Source organism: Sorex araneus, chromosome X (assembly GCF_027595985.1).
Source record: "Sorex araneus isolate mSorAra2 chromosome X, mSorAra2.pri, whole genome shotgun sequence".
NCBI classification, from domain to species: Eukaryota; Metazoa; Chordata; class Mammalia; order Eulipotyphla; family Soricidae; genus Sorex; species Sorex araneus.
In genome coordinates, this window is record NC_073313.1 from 275,264,147 (window position 1) to 275,286,827 (window position 22,681).

The following is a 22,681-nucleotide window of genomic DNA, read 5'->3' on the forward strand; positions in this document are numbered from 1 at the left end:
CTGCTTACTAGATTGTTTCTTTACTCAGTTTCCTGCATGTTTGCTATGTTCCAAGTGCTGTGATTAGCATTAGAATTACAAAGATTGGACAAATAATTCCTTTTCTCAAGTTCTTCTTGCGAGACAAGTGTAAAAATACAATTATTCTTAATTACAATCACTATCTTACATATTATAAGTTACATTAAGGGTAAAAAGGATGCCCAAGTTGTCCATTTGAAAGATGTGGTGAGAAGTAACACACATGGTATAAAGACTTATGAAAAAAATCAAGGGGATAATTTATATAGTTATTGAAAACTTCCTGCTTAAAATTTGTACTCAGGCACTGCTTCTATGGTTCTCTGGGCACATGAGGTGCCAGGGATTGTGCCCTGGCCTTCTACTTCCTTCCAGCACACTGAGCTATACTTGAGCCCCACAAGCAAAAGTTGGTGGTTTTGTTTTTGTTTTTTGATTCCCCATATCCAGTGGTGCTCAGGGCTTATTCCTGGCTGTGCCTTATAGATCACTCCTGGGGCCTCTTATATGGTGCCGAGGGATCAAACCCTGTTGACTGTATTCAAGGCAGGTGCCCTAACTGCTATGCAACCATTTGAGCCCCCAAAACAAAAGTTTTTAATGGTGTATTCTTAATGGAGTATCGGAAATATTTGATTAACAAAAGTTCATTTGATTAACAAAAGTTCATATGTATTTGGAATTTTTTTGAATTACAATATTTGATTGTTCTAGCACTATTTGTTGAAACTACTACATTCTCTACTGCCTGCCTTTATATCTTTGCTCATTTGTTATTCACATATGTGGGGCATTTATTTCTGTATTCTATGTTTTTTCATTGATATTTGTCTGTATTTACATCACTATCAGATGGGTGATTCATTATCATAGCTGTTCTAATGTTATTAGTAGTTTTCCTACACATTTCTTTTTTTTTGTTTCATTCACCAAAATGCTTATTGTAGTTATAGGAATGTCCTTAAATGTGGCATATATCAAGTACTCAGTAAGTGGTAACTATTAGATTACAGTCTAGTCAAAGAGATAATGCATTATATTAATCTTGAAATTTTCAGCATGTTTATTTCTATTTGCTTAATTATTTGCTGTACTTAGTGGAAGGTAAGGATATATGATATATGTATGCATATTTTAGCTATCTGAAAAAATGATCTTAAGTGTATGTGTTTAAATGAGTAATAATTAAAACATCTTCTAAGAGTAAGAATTTTCATTTTAATTAGCAAATGGTCAAAGTGTCCAGATTATATGCAGTAATAGTAGCATTTCCAAAGACAAGCTTTTGTAAGCTCATAGAGATATAGAAAAAAATATGTGAATAAAAAAGTTTGTATTCCATTGAATTTCATAGCCATGTCAAATACTTTGGGATGAGGAAGTATGAAAGTTAATCAGACTAGAGCTATACTTAGTCCAAAACTAGATACAGGAATACTTTTTAAATTAGGTGATTTTAAAAAATGTAGTAAGTGTAATTTATCAGTAGGGGCATTATATATTTTTTAATTTAGTCAAACAGTTTTATAGGAAACACCAGATATTCTTTTGACATTGAGTCTTCTCTTCCAGTTAAATCATTATTGATGTTTATTAGGATTTTTCTTATGATTGCAATTATCTTATAATTTCTATCTAACTACCAGTAGAAGTGTGGCTAAATAAAATATAAATCTGTATTATGGAATACTTGTACTACAGAACTCATTGTAACACAGGTAGTTATGTACCACATAACTATATTTCAAGAATAAAATATGTGAAAACAGCTTCAGAAAAATATGTTATAAAGTGTATTTTAAAAATTAAGGAAGGGGCCGGAGTGATAGCACAGCGGGTAGGGCGTTTGCCTTGTACGCGGCCGACCCGGGTTCGATCCCTGGCATCCCATATGGTCCCCCAAGCACTGCCAGGAGTAGTTCCTGAGTGCAAAGCCAGGAGTAATCCCTGAGCATCGCTGGGTGTGACCCAAAAAGCAAAATAAATAAATAAATAAAAATTAAGGAAAAAAATTATTGAATTAGCTTTTATATGGCTGCTTGCCATTAGTGTTCAGTGACTGAGTTTTTCATAAAGCTGAATATTTTTCAAATTGTCACCAGTCTTTAGATAAAGTTTTGCTTCTTCATTGGTGGATATGTTGGTGGAACAATGTACGAGTTATAATTTCCTAAATTATGTGCAAACTGCAATACCAATTAGAAAGAAGATTGTGTGGATCTTGTTAATTGTTGATTTTTTTTCCCCCTACAGATTTGCTCAGTTAGCAGCAGTAAAGCTATTAGAGGGTCTACAGAAATACGATGTGGATAATGAGATTGAAATTGATGAAAATGACATCAAGTTTTTTGTAAGACATGGTATTGAGGGAAGCAGTGATGCCAAGGATGATTTATGTCTTAGTGAATCAGATAAAATAGATGCAAGAAGTAAGTACCACAGCTAGTTTTATTGCTTAGTTTTTTGTTTTGTTTTGGGGCCACACTGGGTCATGCTCAGGGCTTACTTCTGGCTCTCCACTCCTGGTGGGCTTCTGGGGATCAACCTAAGGTTGGCCTTGTGCAAGGCAAGAGCTCTACCCACTGTACTCTCTCTCAGGCCCCTGCTATAGCCAGTTTTTACCAGAGATTTGGAAATTAATATGAATGGAATTAGGCACTTAATCCTACAGCTGCTGCCATGAAACTTATCTCTTGGCCTAATTTTACAGACTCATGATTAAATCTTGAGAGAGATCAGCTAGCTGCAAAAATTCTTGGATACACCAGCCCTTGGCTAAGAATTCTGGGGTGCCCTTGGTGGTGGTGGGGGGTGGCAGCCAAGACCCTATCCTGGTGAAACCCTGGCAACTGCACTCAAAACCCAGCAACTGCAGGTATGCCAGTGACTGGACTCCACTGCCTCACAACTAAGCTCTGCAGAGATGCCAAACTACTGAAAATTTCAGTTACACTGGTTTAGTTTTTGCTGAGAACTCTGGGGCTGTGACCTTCTAGGAGTGGGGACAGGCAGCTTCCCCCGGTCCCCCAAGTCTCTGTTCTTCCAGAAGGGCTGGCAGCCATACCCATATCCCACAACTGCTGCCATGTAAGCTCATCTATTGGCCCAGCTTTACGACTTGCCTGTTAAATATTCTGGATTTATGGGGGCATTCATGGCTGCACAACATCTCCAAACTCTACAATACTCACATCCCAATAGGACCACATCAGATTAGAGGGGAATGTACCATCTCACTAAGAAGCTAACTAAGTTTGATTATGAAAAACATTAATACAGAAGGCTCAACTAGCAATAACAGTTTAGTAAAAATCCCAGAGAAGGACCTAATGTCCCCATGGCGAAATGTAAGAAAATTCACAAGTTTTCTGTGTTGTTGTGAAACATAGGAAATGTTTCAGATAGAGTTGTTGAACATTTGTAAAAACTGTAAGACATGATATCTACCCCTTGAGGAAAATACATAATAATTAAATAAATTATATGGATCGTAAAAATGAGGAAAAAGGACTTTTCAAGGATTTGCAACTTTACATTGCTACTTGATAGATTATTATTTTTATTAATTTTTAAAAGTAGGAGTACTGCTATTTATTCTGCTACTGATTAAAGCTGACTGAAGTGGCATGAACTCCAAATCACTTTTTAAAAAATTTTTTTTTAGTTCAATATGTGTGGAATAGACCATTACAAAGCTGTTCATGATTTGGTTTCAGTCATAAAATGATTCAACACCCATCTCTCCACCAGTGTATATTTCCCACCACCAATGTTCACCAGCTACCATCCCCCAACATCCCACTCCCCCACCCCTAGCCTACCTTTATGTCAGGCCCTTTTCTTTTCTCTCTCTCTCTCTCTCTCTCTCTCTCTCTCTCTCTCTCTCTCTCTCTCCTTTTGTTCATTATGGTTTGCAATAAAGGTACTCATAGGTCATCATTTTTGTTCAGGGTATTCAGTATTTTTATTGGGAAAGTAAGGCTAGAATAGTTTTTTAACTCAGTGACAGCTTTCGGGTGTGGATGTGACTGCCAAGGCTTCCAAAAGTACAGAAAGATGGGGGGCAGGTAACACATTCTGACCCTGAAAAAGCCTGGAGATTTCAGTCACAAAACCTGCATACCTAAATTTTCAGCAGGCTATATCTCTGTGAGGTCTGTCCTTAGATGGTGGAGTCAGGCCCAGGGCATGGCGGTGCTTTTGTATTGTAGAAGAAAGTGGTTGCCATGGACTCTGTTTGGGCGGGCACCAGGCTAACTGCCCCCCATTGATTTATCCCAGTCTGTTCAACCTTCAGCGGGTCTGAGATTAACTGTGGCTTTTGATCTCCTTTTGAGATTTATTTATGGGTCTCTGAAGAAGACCGGTAGACAAGCTTACATGGTGGCACTGGAGTTGGTTGTGGGGTTGACTGCCAGAACTTCCAGGAGTATTGGGAAGTGGGGGGAGGTAACCCATCCCAACTCCACGAAAGCTGGAGATTTCAGTCATAAAACCTGCCTACCCAAAGTTTCAGCAAATTACATCTTGGTAAGGTCTGTCCTGAGATAGTGGAGTCAGGCCGGGGGCATGGCGGATAAATTATTTTTATGACTAATGAAGGCAACTGTTATGTTATCTGCTGTGTGCCATGCATGATTATAGGTATTAGGTAGAGCAGAAAATACAAAATCCCTTTCCTGCCATCATGAATTGACATTCTGTAGCTGGTAACCAGGGGAGGGTGAAAATAAATATGAAAATATCTACATAAGTAGATAAGTTGGATACTGTTCAGCTCTCATCAGTCTCTCTGATGAGGTGACATTTAAGAAGAGAACTGAATTATGAGAGTAAGCCAGATGATGATCTTGGAATTACTGGTGAACAGTGTGTAAAGGCAATGTGGTGGAATTCAGCCTTATCAATGTGGTTCAAAGAGGTAACAGATAAGATCCTAATAAAGGTTTTAGATAGAGGTTTCATGCTCCTACAGATTTTGAGGTGAGGATTGATACGCTCTCACTTATGTTTTAAATTATCACTCTAGCTGGATAATGTTTTTTGAAGTAAATCAATTTTATTTGGAGGGTTTTAGGAGGTGTGTGGGGGGGGAGAGAGAGAGATGTGGGTGTCATATGTATTTGGGCACTACATGTGCTTGGCCATGTGGGCGCAAGCAGTACATGGGCTTGGGAAGCATATGCGCCTAGCTGGATAATAATATTTAGAATATTGTCACTTGAATAGGGTTCAGGGAGATGAGAGCATATTCCCCTGCCAACATAAAGTTGGATGAAGTTCCTGATAATTTAAGTTCACCTATGAATCTGAAAGTTTTTTTAATTGCAATAGTAGCAAGATTAATAACTTCATATTTTAAAGTAGGATTTCCTACAATAGTTTAATATTTCTCTTTTCTCTCCCTGCCCTGAAACCTCACACAACCACATGCCGACAAGCTTGGGGACCCCATCCTTCTATCCTGGGCCCATCAAATCCCATCCCTAGACAGGCATTGACTCCTTCTTGCATCAGTCTGTCCTTCAAAGCTCAGTGGGCACCCTCCAGAGCCACATCTGCCAAAAACATTACTACAAGCATCGTTATATTTGAGGCAGGTGCAATGTGGCATTCCTGTATCTAGTATGCATGCTTAAATCTCAGCCAAGTAACTAGTTGATAGTTTGCTGGGCATACTCAACGCTGCATAGTAAGGAAAATAACCTGTACAGCAAAGGTATTATTAGCTGTCTGATATAAACAACTCAACAGATCAGTTATCAAGTAACAATACTCACAAAACTCAAAGAATAGTGAGGAAACTAAGGGATGCCGCTGTAGTTGAGAGAGGGACAGAAACCCAGGTAAGTCCACAAGCCCATAAAAACACCTGGGTCTGGACAGTGAGGACTAAAGTCAACACTCATTGCATTTACAACAGATATTAAGCAAACAATTGTTAGCGAAATTAAACAATCACTAGATGAGAAATTTAATCAACTCAATGAAGAATTCTTCCAGTGGATAAGAGATTCCATATAAATGGAATTAGAAGAGCTAAAGAACATACTAGCAAGCCATAATAGCAGAATCTCACAGGAAAGAACTATCTAGATTAAGACAAAATACAAATCAGCAATAATAAGGAAGTTTTTAAAAGAGAAACAAAAAAATGGAAGAAAGTATATGATACTTAATGAACAAAGACAAGAAGAATAATCTTGTAGAGTAATAATAGGAATACTAGAAAAAGAGAATGAATAAGTAATGGGAGAGATATTAACTGCAAACTTCCCCACTCTCTGGAGGGAGGTGGTTGCACAAATCAAAAGGCCAAGACAACAGAACCAACACACAGTAATCAAGATGGCAAAAAACAAAGAGAGAGACAAACTTTTAATTTTTATTTAATTATATTTTTAAATTGAATCACCTTGTCACCATGAGATACAATTACAAAGCTTTCATGATTTTCAGTCATAAAATATTCCAATACCCATCGCTCCACCAGTGTACATTTCCTACCACCAGTACCCCTTGCATCCCTCCTGTCACCCAAACCCCCAGCCTGCCTCTATGGCAGGCACTTTTCTTCTTTCTCTACCTCCCCCCAAACTTTTAAAGAGGCACAAGAGAAGAAAAACTTTAAATATAAGGAAAATAACATAAGAATCACAACAGGTCTCCCATATAGGTGAGAAAAGAGCGAAATGACTTGTTCAAATTCTTGAATGAAAGAGGCTTTCATTAAAGTCCATTACCTTGCAAAGCTTTCATTTAGATGGAAGGGATAAAAACCATTCTCAGACAATTTGTATTTCTTCTTTGAATAAGTTCCTGTTAATCTTTTCTCCCCATTTTTTGATAAAGTTGGATTTTTTTTTCTTGTAGAGTTCTACCAGAGTTATATAATGTGTATGTATGTATGTCACTGTCTGTAGCACTGTCATCCCATTGCTCATCAATTTGCTCGAGCGGGCACCAGTAATGTCTCCATTGTGACACTTGTTACTGTTTTTGGCATATTGAATATGCCACGGGTAGCTTGCCAGGCACTGCCGTGTGGGTGGGATACCCTCGTAGCTTGTTGGGCTCTCTGAGAGGGATGGAGGAATCAAACCCAGGTTGGCCGCATGCAAGGCAAATGCCCTACCCGCTGTGCTATGGCTCCAGTCCTATATATGTGGGAAATATATAAGAATGCATCTAGACTGTGAATTGAGCTACAACCCCATGTTGCCCCGGGAGGTGAAAGGACCCTCTCTCTTAACCCTGTCTTTCTACATGGGAGATGTGTGTGTGTGTATACATACATACATACATACATACATATATATATGTACATATATATATATATATATATATAAAATACCAACCCTTCATCTGATGAGTGGTGAGAAAAGAATTTCTCCAAGTGTGTGGGCTGACTTTATATTTTGGTGGTCACTTTCCTTTGAGGTGCAGAAGCTCCTGAGTTTAATATAGTCCTATTTGTTTATCTTTACTTCTATTTGCTTGGTCAGTGGTATTTCTTCCTAAAGATACCTCTAGCTTCATTGTCATGGAGAATTTAGCCTATATATTTCCCTCTATGTACCATATGGATTCAGGTATGATATCTAGGTCTTTAATCAGTTTTTAATTTGGAAGGAGTGAGATTTATTTTTTTAATCTTTTTATTAAATTATTGTGAGATACACAGTTACAAAATTGTTTATGATTGGATTTCAGTTGTACAATGTTCCAACACTGTTCCTTCATCAGTGTACATTTCCCCCCACCAATGTCCCCAGTTTCCCATCCCCTACAGGCACTTTTATATCCTTTTTTTATTTGGCTTTTGTGCATGGTGTAGAAAGAGGTCTGCGTTAATTTTTTTTTTTTTGCATGTGGCTGACTAGTTTTCCCACCACCATTTGTTGAGTTTTTTCTTGCTCCACTTCATTTTTTTCCCTCATTTATCAAAGATGAACTGACTGTATACATGAGGATCTGTCTCTGGGTTTTCTATTCCGTTGATCTGACGGCCTGTTTTTATTCTAGTACCATGCTCTTTTATTTACTACATTAAGAAATTCAAACGGCTTAAAGAAGAAATACAAATGGCCAAAAACTTGAAAAAAAATGCTCTGTAGGTGCACTCATTAGGTGAATGCAAATCAAAACTGTGAGCTATCACCTCACATCACAAACATTGTTGGAACACCTCACATCAAAAAGAACAATGACCAGTGTTGGTGAGGATGTGGAATAAAAGGGACCCTCATTCACTGCTGATTTGATTGTCTACTGGTCTAGTCTTTTTAGAAGACAGTATGGACATTCCTCAAAAAAGAATAGGAATTGAGCTTCCATATGACCCACCAATTCCTCTTCTGGGAATATACCCAAAGGGCCTAAAAGCACAATCAGAAAAAAACATCTGTACTCCTGTGTTTATTGCAGCTCTATATACAGTAGTCAAAATATGGAAACAACCTAAATGTCCATGAACAGATGACTGGATAAAGAAACTGTGGTACTGTACACTCTCAATCTCATATAACCTTGATTACCTCCCAAGAAAGATCTGTTTTAGTGAAGACTAATGAAACAGAATAAACTAAAGCAGAGGCATTAGATCAGACATCTCTCTAGTTATGTTTCTCTTGGAGTCTCAGTTTTCCCTTGTTTAAAAATGAGAATATTATCATAATACTATTGTACAATTATTATAAGAATTAATAAGGCTTATTGCATGTGGTTGATTGGGGTTTCATTCCTGATACCTCATATGGTCCTCTGAGCCCTGCCACGAATGATATCTGAGCCAGAAGTAATTCCTGAGCATGGCCAGCATACAGAAGTAAACTGGCCCCTGAACCATAAAACATACAAACCAAGCAAACAAAGACCACCCCCCTGAAAGAAAAAAAAAGTTTTTAATAAAGGACACAAACCACTTCTGGCTTAGCTATACAAGCTCATGTATAGGCCTTATTTCAGAGACTCATAAGTAAATCTTGAAAGAGGTCAAAAGCCACAGTTAATCTCAGACCTGCTCATGACTGATCAAACTGGGGTAAATCAGAGGGGGCGAGTTGGCCTGGTGCACCCCCAAGCAGGACCCATGGCAGCGGCTTGTTTCCACAATCCAAAATCTCCACCATACCCTCGCACCTGACTCTACCATTTCAGGATGGTCCTCACCAAAATATAATCTGCTGAAAATTTGGGTATGTGGGTTTTGTGACTGAAATCTCTACGCTTTCTTGGGGTCAGGATTGGCTACCTCCCCCCAACTCTCTGTACTTCCAGAAACCTTGGCAGTCACATCCACACCCCAAAGTGGCCACCCAAATGAAAAGATACTCCAGCTTTACTGTCCTAATAAAAATACTGAATGCCCTGAATGAACACCATGAACTTTTAGCTCCTGTATTGCACAATGATGCACAAAAGGAAAAGGAGAGTGAGAGCGAGAAGGAAAATGACTCCCATAAGGGAGGCTGGGTGTAGGGGTGGGGTGTTGGGGTATGGTGGTAGAGAGACGAGACATTGGTGGTGGAAAGTGTGCGTTGGTGAAGGGATGGGTGCTGGATCATTGTATGACTTAAACCCAATTATGAACAGCTTTGTAATGGTCTATCTCATGGATATTCAATTAAAAAAATTTAAAAAGACAATATGGAGTTCCTGCCCAAGTCATTCAGCTTCATCAATGGCTGAATAAATAGCAGTACTCCTACATTAAAAAAATATTTTTAAAAAGTTGTTTAGAAGCATTTTGAGCCTCTCTCCACTAGATGTGAATAACTTACTCCCCTGTGACTCCCAAGTTCTGACAAGCAAAAGTGTATTACAAATGTTTCTTGGGGGAGAAAAATCCAGGTGAAAAGTACCCCAGGTGAAAATCACTGCCCACCAAGGATGGAGAAAAAATAATTTTGATGGCTGATGAATTAGTTGAAAAGCAACTCCCAGTATGTTTTTTTTTCCCTCACAGTATGCTCTGGCATAGATAGTGTGTGACAACATTTTGAAAGATGAATTAGTTCATTTATTTTAAATCAAGCATATTTTAGTGTTTCTAATCCTATGATCTATGGTAGATTATGCATAATCCTATATTACTGGTCCTAGACACTTCTAGCCTTTAAACCAAGTTCATGGTGTAACTAGTTATAATTATAATTTAGATTTTTTTTGGGGGGTGGGGTGGGGTAAGGGTTGCTCTCAAGTGGTACCTAGGAAATTTAGCACCAGTGAGTTTTGGTCAACCAGATTAAGTGCTGCCTGGGCCTTGTGGTGTTGGGCATTACCTCCTTGTGCTTAGGGGCTTTCAGTGCAACATCCTGTGGTGCTGAGAACTTCCAGGGCTGTACCCAGCAATGATCTAGGGATCATGTATTGCCAGGCATAGAAGTGGGGTTGACAGTATGCACAGAAACCACCTTAGCCTCTGTACTCCAGCCCCATGTGTAACAATCTAATTTGTACTCATTACAGGAAAAGAATCCCCTATATTAGGTATTTCATTGCTCATCCATCTAATATTCTATTGCTCTTTTATGTGTATTCATTTGCTCTTTTATGTGTATATGGCTTTAGTTCTCACCCGAACAACCCAGACACTGAGTTTGAGGAATATGCCTCAAAGGACCAGCCTCCTGGGCTTCTATTTCTTTACATTGGTTTCCTATTCATTTATCTTGCAGTGAGAGCTTATAAGAAAGTTGTAGAATTGCGAAAACTCCTGGAAATTGCAGAGAGCAACTATAAACAGTTGGGAGGGATAACAGAAGAAGACGTGAAGAAGAAAAAAGAAGAGCTCCAGTCTGAAAAGTAATGTCCTCAAACTCTGAGGGTGGTTTTGTTCCATCTCTAAATGGCATATGACAGTTGGTTCTTTGCACCCTCACCAGAGTGTAAGGTTCCATTAAGTTCCAAGATGGAGCAGGTATTAAAGATTTTTTTTGATTGAGGGAAGATTTTAATATAGCTCAAGTTTATCATCACATCCATTTTAAAGTGCATTATTTACTAGTATTAAGTGCCGTTGTATTTTTCTGCAGCCAGTCTCCGATCTGCAAAGGGTCCGTGACTTTTGTGTCCCCCATCAGTGTGCTGCTATGCTGTCCTGGAGCAGGAAGCAGTTATTTGTAGCTGCTCTGACCTTTGCTTTTTCAGATAGGTGGTGTGCTGCATTTTTTAATACCTCATCAGTTAATGACTGCTGGAATAGAGGATGCCTCATTGCTTCCTCCCCTGCCTCACTGCCTGTTTACTTTCCAGAGTTGGCAGGAAATTAGAGGCAGGAGACTTCTGGCTTGCTTAAAGCAGTGCAACACCATGGGTTCTCTTCCTTACCCTCTGCTTTCCTATCCTTTTTCTTTGGTTGGGTCTCCCTTGTACTCCCTGAACCACCTGCACTTCCCTCTCCTTTACCCTCTTTCAATCTAGCCTTAATAAGAGGTCTGGTTAATGCAGTCAGAGTTACATCTGAATCTTTGATAAGGATTAATGTGTTAGTCTTCTGTTGGTGCTTGGAATTTGATAAGAAGACAGCCTTAAGCTGAAATACTATTATCTCTGAGTAGAGATTTAGATACTAGGAAGCTGCAGCAGAATATATATATATATATATATATGTATATATGTATATACAAATATCTTTAACCTGCTTTTCCCTTTGGGAGAAACTGGCAGTCTTCTGAGAGTTTCCTGCCCACATGGGACAGCCTTGCAAGCTTCCCATGGTGTATTCATATGCAAATTCCAGTAACAAGCTGGATCTCATTCCCCTGACCCTGAAGAGCCCCCAGTGCAACATCGTTGGGATGGCCAAGTCCAGATGGACTTCTAAGATTTCAGGGAAAGGATGAAATGAGATGTTACTGGGCCCGCCCGAGACATTGGTGATTAACGGGCTATCGTGATCGTGATATAAAATCTATATATTATATATTTATTTATATTATATAAATATATATTTACTTATGCATTTATAATAATGTAATATAATATATAATGTATATTTTATAAAAATATGTTGTTATATATGTATAAAATAAGTGGCCTTCTTGATATTCACGAATCATGTGATATTGGTAGTTTCCCACTGCCTATACTGATTCAAGATGTAGAAGATTTTTAGTTTAAAGTTCTTATAGCCCTCTGTAGTTTAGAGAAGTACTTTACAGTGGAGAAATTATTTTTCAGGTAACAAGCTTTAAGTTTTGCTTTCCTTTGCTTTGAAGACAAATTATGCTCCTATATTTACTGTTATTGTGTTACTTCTGAGCAGTATTGTATACTAGGCACTAGGTAAGACATATGTTTTCTAATGTAATTTTCACACCTCCATGTACTATTATTATCTCACTACAGGAGTTAGAAAACCAAGACTTGCATAAAGTTGTAAAGGGGACTATTTAGGGTTGAAGTTGGAGCTAGAATTTCAGCCCATTATCTCAGATCATTATGATTTTTAGTAGTCCTTAGTGAAACTTTTAACTGTGGTGTTCACATTTCATTGTGAATTGGTTGGATGATAATGTAAGTGATTTTAAATAAATTTTTTAAATTTTGTTTCAACCTTTGTGCCAGATGTAGTTTAATATTTATTAAAATAGCATTTGTTTCTTCTTTCAGTTCTTCTTAACATTTGTTCTCAGAGGTGTTATGGGTATATTTTAAGGAATTTACACTTTTTTGTTTGTTTTTAAATTTAATAACTGTAAAATTAACAAGTTATCATGATTGGGTTTCCGGCATGCAGTGTTTCAACAGTGACAACTTCAGTAGTGTCCTCCTCTCTTCACCAGTGCTCGGGAATGTTCCTGGTTTGGTATGGTGCTCAGGAGAGTCTCCTCTCAGTGGTGTTTGGAAACCATGTGGTGCTGGCATGAAACTAAGCATGCACTCCACTCCTTTAAGTATCTTCTTGGCTCAAGATATTTTTGGGGGGTACAAAGTCCTGCTATTAGATCTTATAGTTAAGAAAAATTGAATAAATATTGACTTGAGGCATATCTTTTAATTTTGTTGTTATTCATTAGTTAGATCAAACTCACAACAGGACAAAATATAGCTATGTTACTCTGTCTGAAGAATGCAATTCCTTTCTAATTTGCTTTATTCTAGCCTTCTGCAATTGTTGTTATTCTTTCTTTATCTCTTTCACCTCTTTATAAGAGCTACTTCTTTTTTTAAAATAAGTTTTATTTTCATAAAGTTGTTCACATTAATTGATTACATTCAATATTTCAATGCCAATCCCACCACCATTATTTTGAATTTTCCCACCATCATTTAAACCTGCCTGCCAGAGGCAGATGCTAGATAATTTATTTTCTATTGCTTATTATGAATGTCATAAGAGATCATGTGGCTGCTTTTGTGGCCTTGTACTCCTGGATTTCTAAAATTGTAAATGACTTGGGTCTGGAGACATCTCTGTAGGGAACTAATCCATTTTGAGATTCATTTGTGAGTCTCTGGATCAAGGCCATTAATGTGCTTAAGTGACGCCCAGAGGCAGTTCGTGGGTGTGACAGCCAGGACCCACTAAGGGACTGGGAGAGAGCAAGGGACAGCCAGTCCCCACTGCTGCCATTAGAGCTACTTCTGTATACTGTTAGATTGCTCCTTGGGACCCGATATCCAACCCAATGTGCCTGGAATTCTGTTCCTTTCACTAGCTATAAGGCAGAAAAAAAACAAACAAAAGCCCTGATTCATGTTCCAGCATCTTCTCTCTGGATTTATTTCATTTCATTTTATTATTTTTTTTCTTAAAATTTATTGGACATGATGAAAGCGACACAGGTAGAGAATTATTTGACATTGCTGTAATTTATCCTCACGTGGATTCCAAGTCTCTGTGCCTGAGTTTAAAGATCTCTGCAAGATGGGGAAGGCAGAGGTTTGTTCTCACTCCCCAACGGCAGTGAGTGATCAGCGCTGAGAGCAGTGCTGACGGGCTATACATTTCTTTACTGCCTGGGTGAGAAGTACTCATTTTGGAGCCCCTAGAGCCTCTACACAACACTATTTTCGGGGCCAGGGGCCGGCCTCCGGGAGAACAGTCACAAAGAGAGATCCGGAGCAGCTGCGCACGAAAACGGCCCCTCTGCTCCTCAAAGACCATGACCGGGAGGTCCACTAACCCACCTTGGCACCCAGCAGCTTTCCATAGAAATGCATCTAGACTGTGAACTGAGCTACAACCCCATGCCGCCTGGGGTGGGAAAAGGACCCTCTCTCTTAACCCTGTCTTTCTACGCGGGAGATGGCAGCGGCAGCAGCAGCGCCCACGTGGCATCCGCCATCCTCCAGAACTCATAACCCAGAGTCATGAGTCTGCAGTGACGTGGCTCGAAGGAGATCATGGGACGGGGGTGTTACTGGAACGCTCTCCGCCCAGATCTCTGTGGATTTATTTTAACCTCTTCCAGATAGAAGTCTCAACTTCTGTCCCTCCCCATACCAATCTCATCTACTCCTGTATGGGTTTTTACATGATTACTCTAGACACTAAGTCAGATTTCTCTGCATAAAATGGCTTCCCATTTCACTCAAAGTGAAAAAAAAAATCCTTAAGTATTGACCCACAAGGCTCTACTTGTTCTGGCCTCTTTTACCTCTCTGACCTTCTTTCCCTTTTATTGTTAAAACTACTAAGACCACATTGGCCTTTGGTTTTAATTTACTTCACCAGTCATGTTTCTGCCTCACAGTCTTTGCACTTGTTATCTAGAATGTTCTTTCCTGTATGTCTGTCGGTCTCATTTCCTTTAGGATTTTGTTCAGAAACCCTTCTCATTAAGGCCTTCCATGCTAACTGTGTCTTAAGAGTTAGCCTTCTTCTCAGAAACATTTTATATTACTTTTTTTCCTCTTAGCATTTATCTTGTAATATATATTTACTTTTTATTTCTCTTACTGTCAGTCTTAATCTAATACTAATATCCAGAAAGAGCTTTGTTCATTACTGCATCATCAGTATCTAGATCATTGCTGGCTGTATAAGACTCAATATATTTTTGTGAAAAAAATGATATTTGTGTTAGTTGCTTAAAATACAGTACATGGGTACTTTCCACTGTTGTGAAGAATAATTGATAGCTGACATTGGAGAATTATTAAAAATGATTTTACTTCTGACAGGACTATCAAAGAACTGCAAGGCCAGCTGGAGTATGAAAGACTACGGAGAGAAAAATTAGAATGTCAGCTGGATGAGTACCGAGCAGAAATGGATCAACTCAGGACAACACTGGCAAAACCTCAGGTCTCTTAACTTTGTGTTGGTGTCCTTTGTAACACCTTTATCTTTCTCAAGAGTAGTAAAAATGCACAGGTTTGGACTGGTCCTATTTGGATTTGAATCCTGGCTACAGACACTTTGGTTTGGATAAGTGATACCTCAGTTATATCTTTCAGTACTTTTCAATACTTCATATATAAAAGGGGCCAGCTTATGCTTTCTGAAGTGTTAGAAGGATTATAGGAATATTCGAGTTATATAGATGCAATATATTTATATTATGCACACATGCATACATAGCAATATAACTATAGATGCAATATCACTATAGAGATGTATATAGATGAAAACTATATACAGAACTATTATATAAAAAACCTTGTTATATGTGCATACTTATATATTCATATATTAGGACAGTGGCTTGGTTTATAATTGTGCAGTATTATTGTAAAAAAGAAAATATTTTATAAGCAGAGTAATCAGTGTTCTAAATAGCCAAAATAAAATGCTTTGAATTAGATTCAGTTTAGAAAGCATTGGTTTCTCAAAAGAGCAGGTTTAAGAGTAGAGAGGCCAGCATGGAAAATTGTCATAACAGCTTTTGTTCAGATTACAGAGGAGTAAAATAAAAACTAACACTTATGTGATACTTTATAAACTTCTTCCACATTTATTTTATGTTATTTGATCTCATTTAATATGTGAGAAAACAGAGACTCAAAGAGGTTAAGAGATTTGTCTGAATTCACACAGCTAGTGATGGTGGGATCAATAGTCAGTTTCTACATTTGACTCCATAATCTTGGCTTTTTCATAACTGCCAGTTGTAATTATGAAGTTGGAATTAAGAACATAGCTCTAAGATTCAATGAAGTCCTTATAAAATACCCATGACATTCTTACAGACATAGGGCAAAAGCTAATGAAATTTATATGGAATAATAAACCCCACCAAACAGCCAATACAATCCTAGGAAAAAAGAATATGGGAAGCCTTTCTCTCTCCAATTTAAGCGATACTAAATTCTATCATAATTAAAACAGTGTGGTATTTGAATAAGTATAGGCTCTCAGACCAGCAGAATAAAGTCTGGAGATAGACCCTCAGGTGTATTAACAGTTAATCTTCAACAAAGTAGAAAAATATATGAGGGGAGCAAAGAATGCCTCTTCAACAAATGGTGCTGGGAAAAATGGTTGGTCACATGCAAAAAATAAACTCAGACCCTTTTCTAATGCCATGCAGAGAAGTGAAGTAAAAAATTGATTGAAGACCTTTAGTTATCAGACCTGAATCAATAAATTATATTGAGGAAAACATAGGTAGAACACCTCACCATATTGAATTTAGGGATATCTTTATTAATTCAATGCCATTGGCCAAGTAAATGAGATGAAAAATAAACAAATGTGACTACAAACTAAGAAGCTTCTGCAATGCAAAACAAATAAACCAAAAACAATGACACAAATAAAAAAGTCTACAGACTGGGGGAGAATATTTGCCCACCACTCATTTCATAAAGGATTAAATCCAAGATAAATTTTTGATAGAACTTTGCAAGAAAAATTTAAGTAACCCCATTAAAGAAGTGGGGGAAGAGATGAAACAGAAACTTCCTCGAAGATGTACAGATGGCAAGAGGTACATGAGAATATGATCACTGTCACTGTCACTGTCATCCATTGTTCGTCGATTTATTCAAGTGGGCACCAGTAACAGATATGATGAGAATATGCTCAGCATCATCAGAGAAATGCAAATCATGACAAATTATAAACAACAAAAACAATCAGTGTTGGTGTGGATGTGGGAAGAAAGAGACCTTCATTTACTGCTGCTGGGAATAACAACTGGTCCAGTCTTTTTTTAGGGGAGGGGGATGTTTTTCGGCTTCAGCTGGTGTTGCTCAGGGTTTATTCCTGGCTGTACTCTCAGGGATCATTCCTGGCAGGCTCAGAAGACCTTAAGGGGTTCTGGGAATCAAACCCTGGTCAGCTGCATGCAAGACAAGTGCCTTACCTGCTGTACTATCTCTAGCCCTGGTCCAGCTATTTTGAAAACAATATAGACACTTCATAAACTAGTAATTGAGCTTCCATATGACTCTGTGACCACTTTTTATCTACACCAAGAGACCAAAAACTCTTTCAGAAGACATCTGAACTCCTATATTCATTGCAGCATTATTTACAATAGCCCAAATCTAGAAATTACCCATGTCTAAGAACAGATGACTAGATAAACTATGGTATATATATATACATATATATGTGTACATATATATGTATATATTTATCCAATGGAATATTATTCAGCTTTTAAAAAATAGTGAAATCATGCCATTTGCTGCTATATGAATGGATCTGGGGAGTATCATGCTGAGTGAAATCAGAAGGAGAGGGATACACAGAATGGTCTCTCTGATAAACGGGATATAAAGAAATGTAGTGTAGGGTGGGGTGGGGATAAGAGATGCCCCAAGGCAACAGAAATTGAGAATGGTTTTAGTAGGATCTTGCCGTGAAGGGTGTGGGGGAACGGACGGGGAATGCTGGGGACAATGGTGGAGGGAAGCAGATCCTTTGGTAGAGGATATGGTGCTGGAAGTTTTTATGTATGAAATGATATGAATGACAGCTTTCACAGTGCTTAAAATTATTGAAAGAAAGGAAGATATATAGGTCTAGAACCTAGAAAAATGTTTAGAGTGACAATAGAAAGGAGAAGTATGAAGGACGAATCTAAAAAGAAACTGAAAACAAGTACTGAAATGCAGATGGAGTGTGTAAGAGTGGGAATGGCAGAGAAATCCCTAGTGCACTGTGTTGACTCAGAGTTGGGCAGGCCAAAAGTTCATGGCAGGAACTTTGACTTTCTCTGAGTAAAGACAGATAACAGATCCTTGTGGACAGCTTATGTGACACAGTGTAGGGGTTCAAGTACACTTGATATTTTCCTTCAATTAGGAAATGTGTTCTTTAACCTCACTGGAGGAATTTATTGTTTTAGACCAATATTATTTCAGATGCAATATATACAAAGACTTCTCACACCTTATTTTTCACAAATTAATTATTAGTCTTAATAACCATTTAAAAATATTAACATTACTTATTTACATTAATAAAATAAATATTAGCAAGTAAAAACAATTCACATTGCTTGTTAATATTATTTATTGTTTATTATTTGTTATCAATATTTTATTAATATTAATATAAATTAATATAAAACATAAAATTTTACAAAATTTTATATTTTAAATATAAGCACTGTTGTTCCATTGTTCATTGATTTGCTCGAGTGAGCACCAATAACACCTCCATTGTGAAACTTGTTGCTACTGTTTTTGGCATATTGAATACACCACGGGTAGCTTGCCAGGCTCTGCCGTGCAGGCAGGATACTCTCAGTAGCTTCCCAGGCTCTGAGAGGGACGGAGGAATCGAACTGGGTCAGCCACGTGCAACGCAAATGCCCTACCTGCTCTGCTATTGCTCCAGTCCCTTTTAATATTTAATATTTTATATATAAACATATTTTAAATCACTGTATCACTCTATCACTGCCATCCAATTGCTCATTGATTTGTTCGAGCAGGCACCAGTAACATTTCCATTGTGAGATGTGTTGTTACTGTTTTTGGCGTATTGAATATGCCACGGGTAACTTGCCAGGCTCTGCTGTGCTGGCGGGATACTCTCAGTAACTTGCCGGGCTCTCTGAGAGGGGCAGAGGAATTGAACCTGGGTTGGCTGCATGCAAGACAAATGCCCTACCTGCTGTGCTCCCGCTCCAATCATTTTTAATACTTAATAATTTAATATTTTAAATACAAACATTTTAAATCACGATCACAATCACGATATCCCGTTAATCACTGATTTCTCAGGCGGGCTCAGTAACATCTCATTTTCTCATTTCATCCTTTCCCTGAGATCTTAGAAGTCCATCTGGACTTGGCCATCCCAACGATGTTGCACTGGGGGCTCTTCAGGGTCAGGGGAATGAGATCCAGCTTGTTACTGGATTTTGCATATGAATACACCATGGGAAGCTTGCAAGGCTGTCCCATGTGGGCAGGAAACTCTCAGAGGATTGCCAGTTTCTCCCAGAGGGAGAAGTAGGCAAAAGATATCGTGTGGCTGCTTTGTGGTCACGCACTTCTGAGAGCTTGCTTTTAAGTCTCTCTGGATGTTGGCCGTTGATGGGATTACACACACCTGGGTTCCTCTGCCGGTACCTTCATTTAAAATATATTTTAAATATAAATACAAATAATATAACATTTAAATTAAATATAAATAATATAAAATATAAAGTATGGATAATACAAATTAGTATAAAATTAATATTAACAGGTAATGTTAATATGTAAACTGCTAAAAGCACCAATTTTCTCCTCACACCACATTCTGCTGTTTGGAAGAATGTTTGGTATGTCTTCTCTTCCACAGATTTCTATTCATGTACAAAAACATGGGTCTGTTTTTATGCATATGCAATTTCAAAGCATTCTCTAGGTTTTTGGTATCTCAAAAGCACTTAGTTTATCAAAGGATATAATTAGAACAATCTGTTCTTAAATTGTTTCAGTTCTCTTCTGACACCACCTTTAATCCCTGGAGGCACTCTAGTACAGAGATGCTAGCAGTGTGATCACATGGTGTTGGATAGAGGATATTTTATAAGCCACCATATACCCCCAAATCCCTTACTTCTCCACCTTCAGGCAGAAAGTTCTGATTTTCACCCCAAGTCCAGCCAGAAGTTAAACCCTAGCACAGAGCCAGGAGTGGTCCCATTTTTCTCTGTTACCGGAGAAAGCAAGCCTTTCCCCTTATAACAAAGAATCTGTAGGGGCCTGGGACATAGCTCAGGTGATTGAGCTCATATCTAGCATGTGGGATCCTGTGTTAACTCCTTTTGCTCTGATGACAGTGACATTATGAGTGATCACACGTTAACGTATGTTCTCAGGCTCTCTGGGGGTCTATCTCTCTCTCCACCCACGTTCAGTGCTCTCGAACAGCTTCCCCACCCAGGATGGCCGTTGCCATGGGCTACTGAAGGAGCAACGAAGGCCACGTTGGTTGGTGATCAGTTGCCGTTTATTCCATCTCTCTACAACTCTCTCAGCTCTCTCCCCAACTCACTCCACAATGCTCTCTAACTCTGTCCCAGCTCTCTCCAACCCTCTCTAACTCGCTCTACAATGCTCTCCACCTGTGGCCACAACTCTGTCTTCCCACTCTCCAAAGCAACTGTCCCTAACTTCCTCCACCATGCTCTCTCGAACTCTCTCCCCCAGCTCTCTCTCTGACTCTCTCCACCTCTTGCTCTGCCCATGCTCTCTAACTCGCCACAGCCACCACCTTAACACATCTCCCAAGCCACACCCCCTCCCCGCCCAGGAAGCACAATCAACATGCTTTTCAAGCCTTCCTGATCACTTGCAGTTCATGAGGGCAAAACAGCAGTTAAGGTGTGTTTCTCCTCTCCTTAGACCAGCAACTTAATTAACATCTTAATATTTCCTAATATTTGCCATTCTGTATGGACACAGTAATGGACACTTTTAGGATTATAGGGCATCTCTCTTGAGGACATCTCACCATAGACTCAGACTACAGTGCTTCAATCATTCCTAACCCCAGCAGGGTCCGAATCTAGTTATTACTTTTTGGATCATGACAGAATTTGTCCGTGACCATGCTCTTAACTTATAGTTAAGCATTCTGGTTCTTTGGGCTGGCCCATTTCAATGCCAGGGTAGCTCACAGCTTGCCTTGGGTCCATCCAGCCCCTCGTCGGGAGCCTGCTTTTGGGATCTAGGAAGTAAGGGCAACTGAGGCTAATGTCGAGAGAGCAGATGTCCAGGAGGTAATATTATCTGGAGTCAATTAACTCCCAAGTTACAAAAGCATAGCATTAACTGTCTTCCTGTGTCCACACAAAAAGTAATTGCTCCAAAGTAACTTACCATGCAAAGGACATTAAAGGAGAAGAGAAAAACAATACTTACAAGTCAGCAGAGTCTGGTCAGGAGGAAAAGGTAATTGACAGGTTGGGGGGCAATCAGCAAACCCACGCTCTCTGCGGCCAGGGAAGAAGGGCAAACTATGTTATCCTACAGGACCCCTAAGTTTGATCACATGTATTGTATGCATCCCTCCACACCTGCCCCCTGCTTACGCCCCTGAGTACTTAACTGTCAGGCCTATGCCTCTGGACAAAGTATCACTGGGAGTTGCCCCTATTTAAAAAAAAAGTCAGAAGAAGTGTAATTTTTATTTAGAAAAAGAATTCTCAGAATAGTTTGACATATATTGCACTTAAAGTTTTTTGATAACTGTTTAATCATAATTTTTTACATAGTCTCATCTTAGATTGCATTAACATATCACACTCTTTTTCCCTGTTCTCTGATGTGTACTATATTCCTAATTTATCCCACCTTTTCCTACTAAGCCTTTACTCATATTGTCTCTGCATTTTGGGAGATGGGGTACCACACTGGTGGTGTTCAGGGCTTTTTCCTGGCTCTGCGCTCAGAGACTGTATCGGGTATCAGGGAGCAAACCTGGATCAGCCACTACAAGGCAAATGCCCTACCCACTGTACTGTCATTCCAGCCCCGCCCCCCCTTTTTTTAAGGTCTTAACCCGGTAGTGTTTAGAGGTTACTTCTGGCTCTGTGCTTAGAGTTTGCTCTTGGCAGTGTTTGAGAGACCCCATGATGCTAGGGGTCAAGCCTTTGATCCCTGGAATCTGGGACTTCCACATACAAGCATGTGCTCAGTCCATGAAGCTATTTTTCTGGGCTCTGTCCCTATACTTTAAAAATTATTAACTCTCTATTAAATCCTTTGGGAACCATCTGTTTTTCTACCTTTTTATAAGTTTAAATAATTTATTCTTTGATCACTTGGGCTTTTTTTTCACCATATCATTTGTCCTGTTCTGAGGGTACCTTATATTTTTGTATTATTGCTTAATTGGGCAGCTGCTTTTCTCACAGATTCAACCATTTAAATCTCATATATATATATTTTTGCTTTTTGAGTCACACTCGATGATGCACAGGGGTTACTACTGGCTCTGCACTCAGGAATTACCCCTGGCTGTACTCAGGGGACCATATGGGATGCTGGGATTCGAACCTGAGTTGGCCGCATGCAAGGCAAATGCCCTACCTGCTGTGCTAACACTCCAGCCCCCATCTTACATATCTAATAAGATCTTTGTCTTTAACATCCTCTTTCTATTTTCTATTCTTTCTACTTTTCTTACCTTCCCTCCTACCCTTTTCCTTCCTTTCCTCCTTTCTCCCCCCATTACCTTTCCTTCATCCCTCCCTTTCTTCCTCTTTTCCTCCTTCCCTTTTATCTTTATGTCTTTGTATCCAACTTGTAAGAAGAA

At 38.9% G+C, this 22,681-nt stretch overlaps 1 protein-coding gene across 2 annotated transcripts in view; it reads left to right on the forward strand.

The window, feature by feature from the left end:
- ANKRD42 (ankyrin repeat domain 42) overlaps positions 1-22,681 on the forward strand; it is a 92,456-nt gene that overhangs the window by 60,536 nt on the left and 9,239 nt on the right. For both annotated transcript variants that reach the window (XM_055120283.1, XM_055120284.1), the window contains exons 9-11: positions 2,275-2,450; positions 10,701-10,827; positions 15,154-15,277. In XM_055120283.1, the coding sequence (XP_054976258.1) occupies positions 2,275-2,450; positions 10,701-10,827; positions 15,154-15,277 (427 nt within the window). The remainder of the gene's footprint in view (positions 1-2,274; positions 2,451-10,700; positions 10,828-15,153; positions 15,278-22,681) is intronic.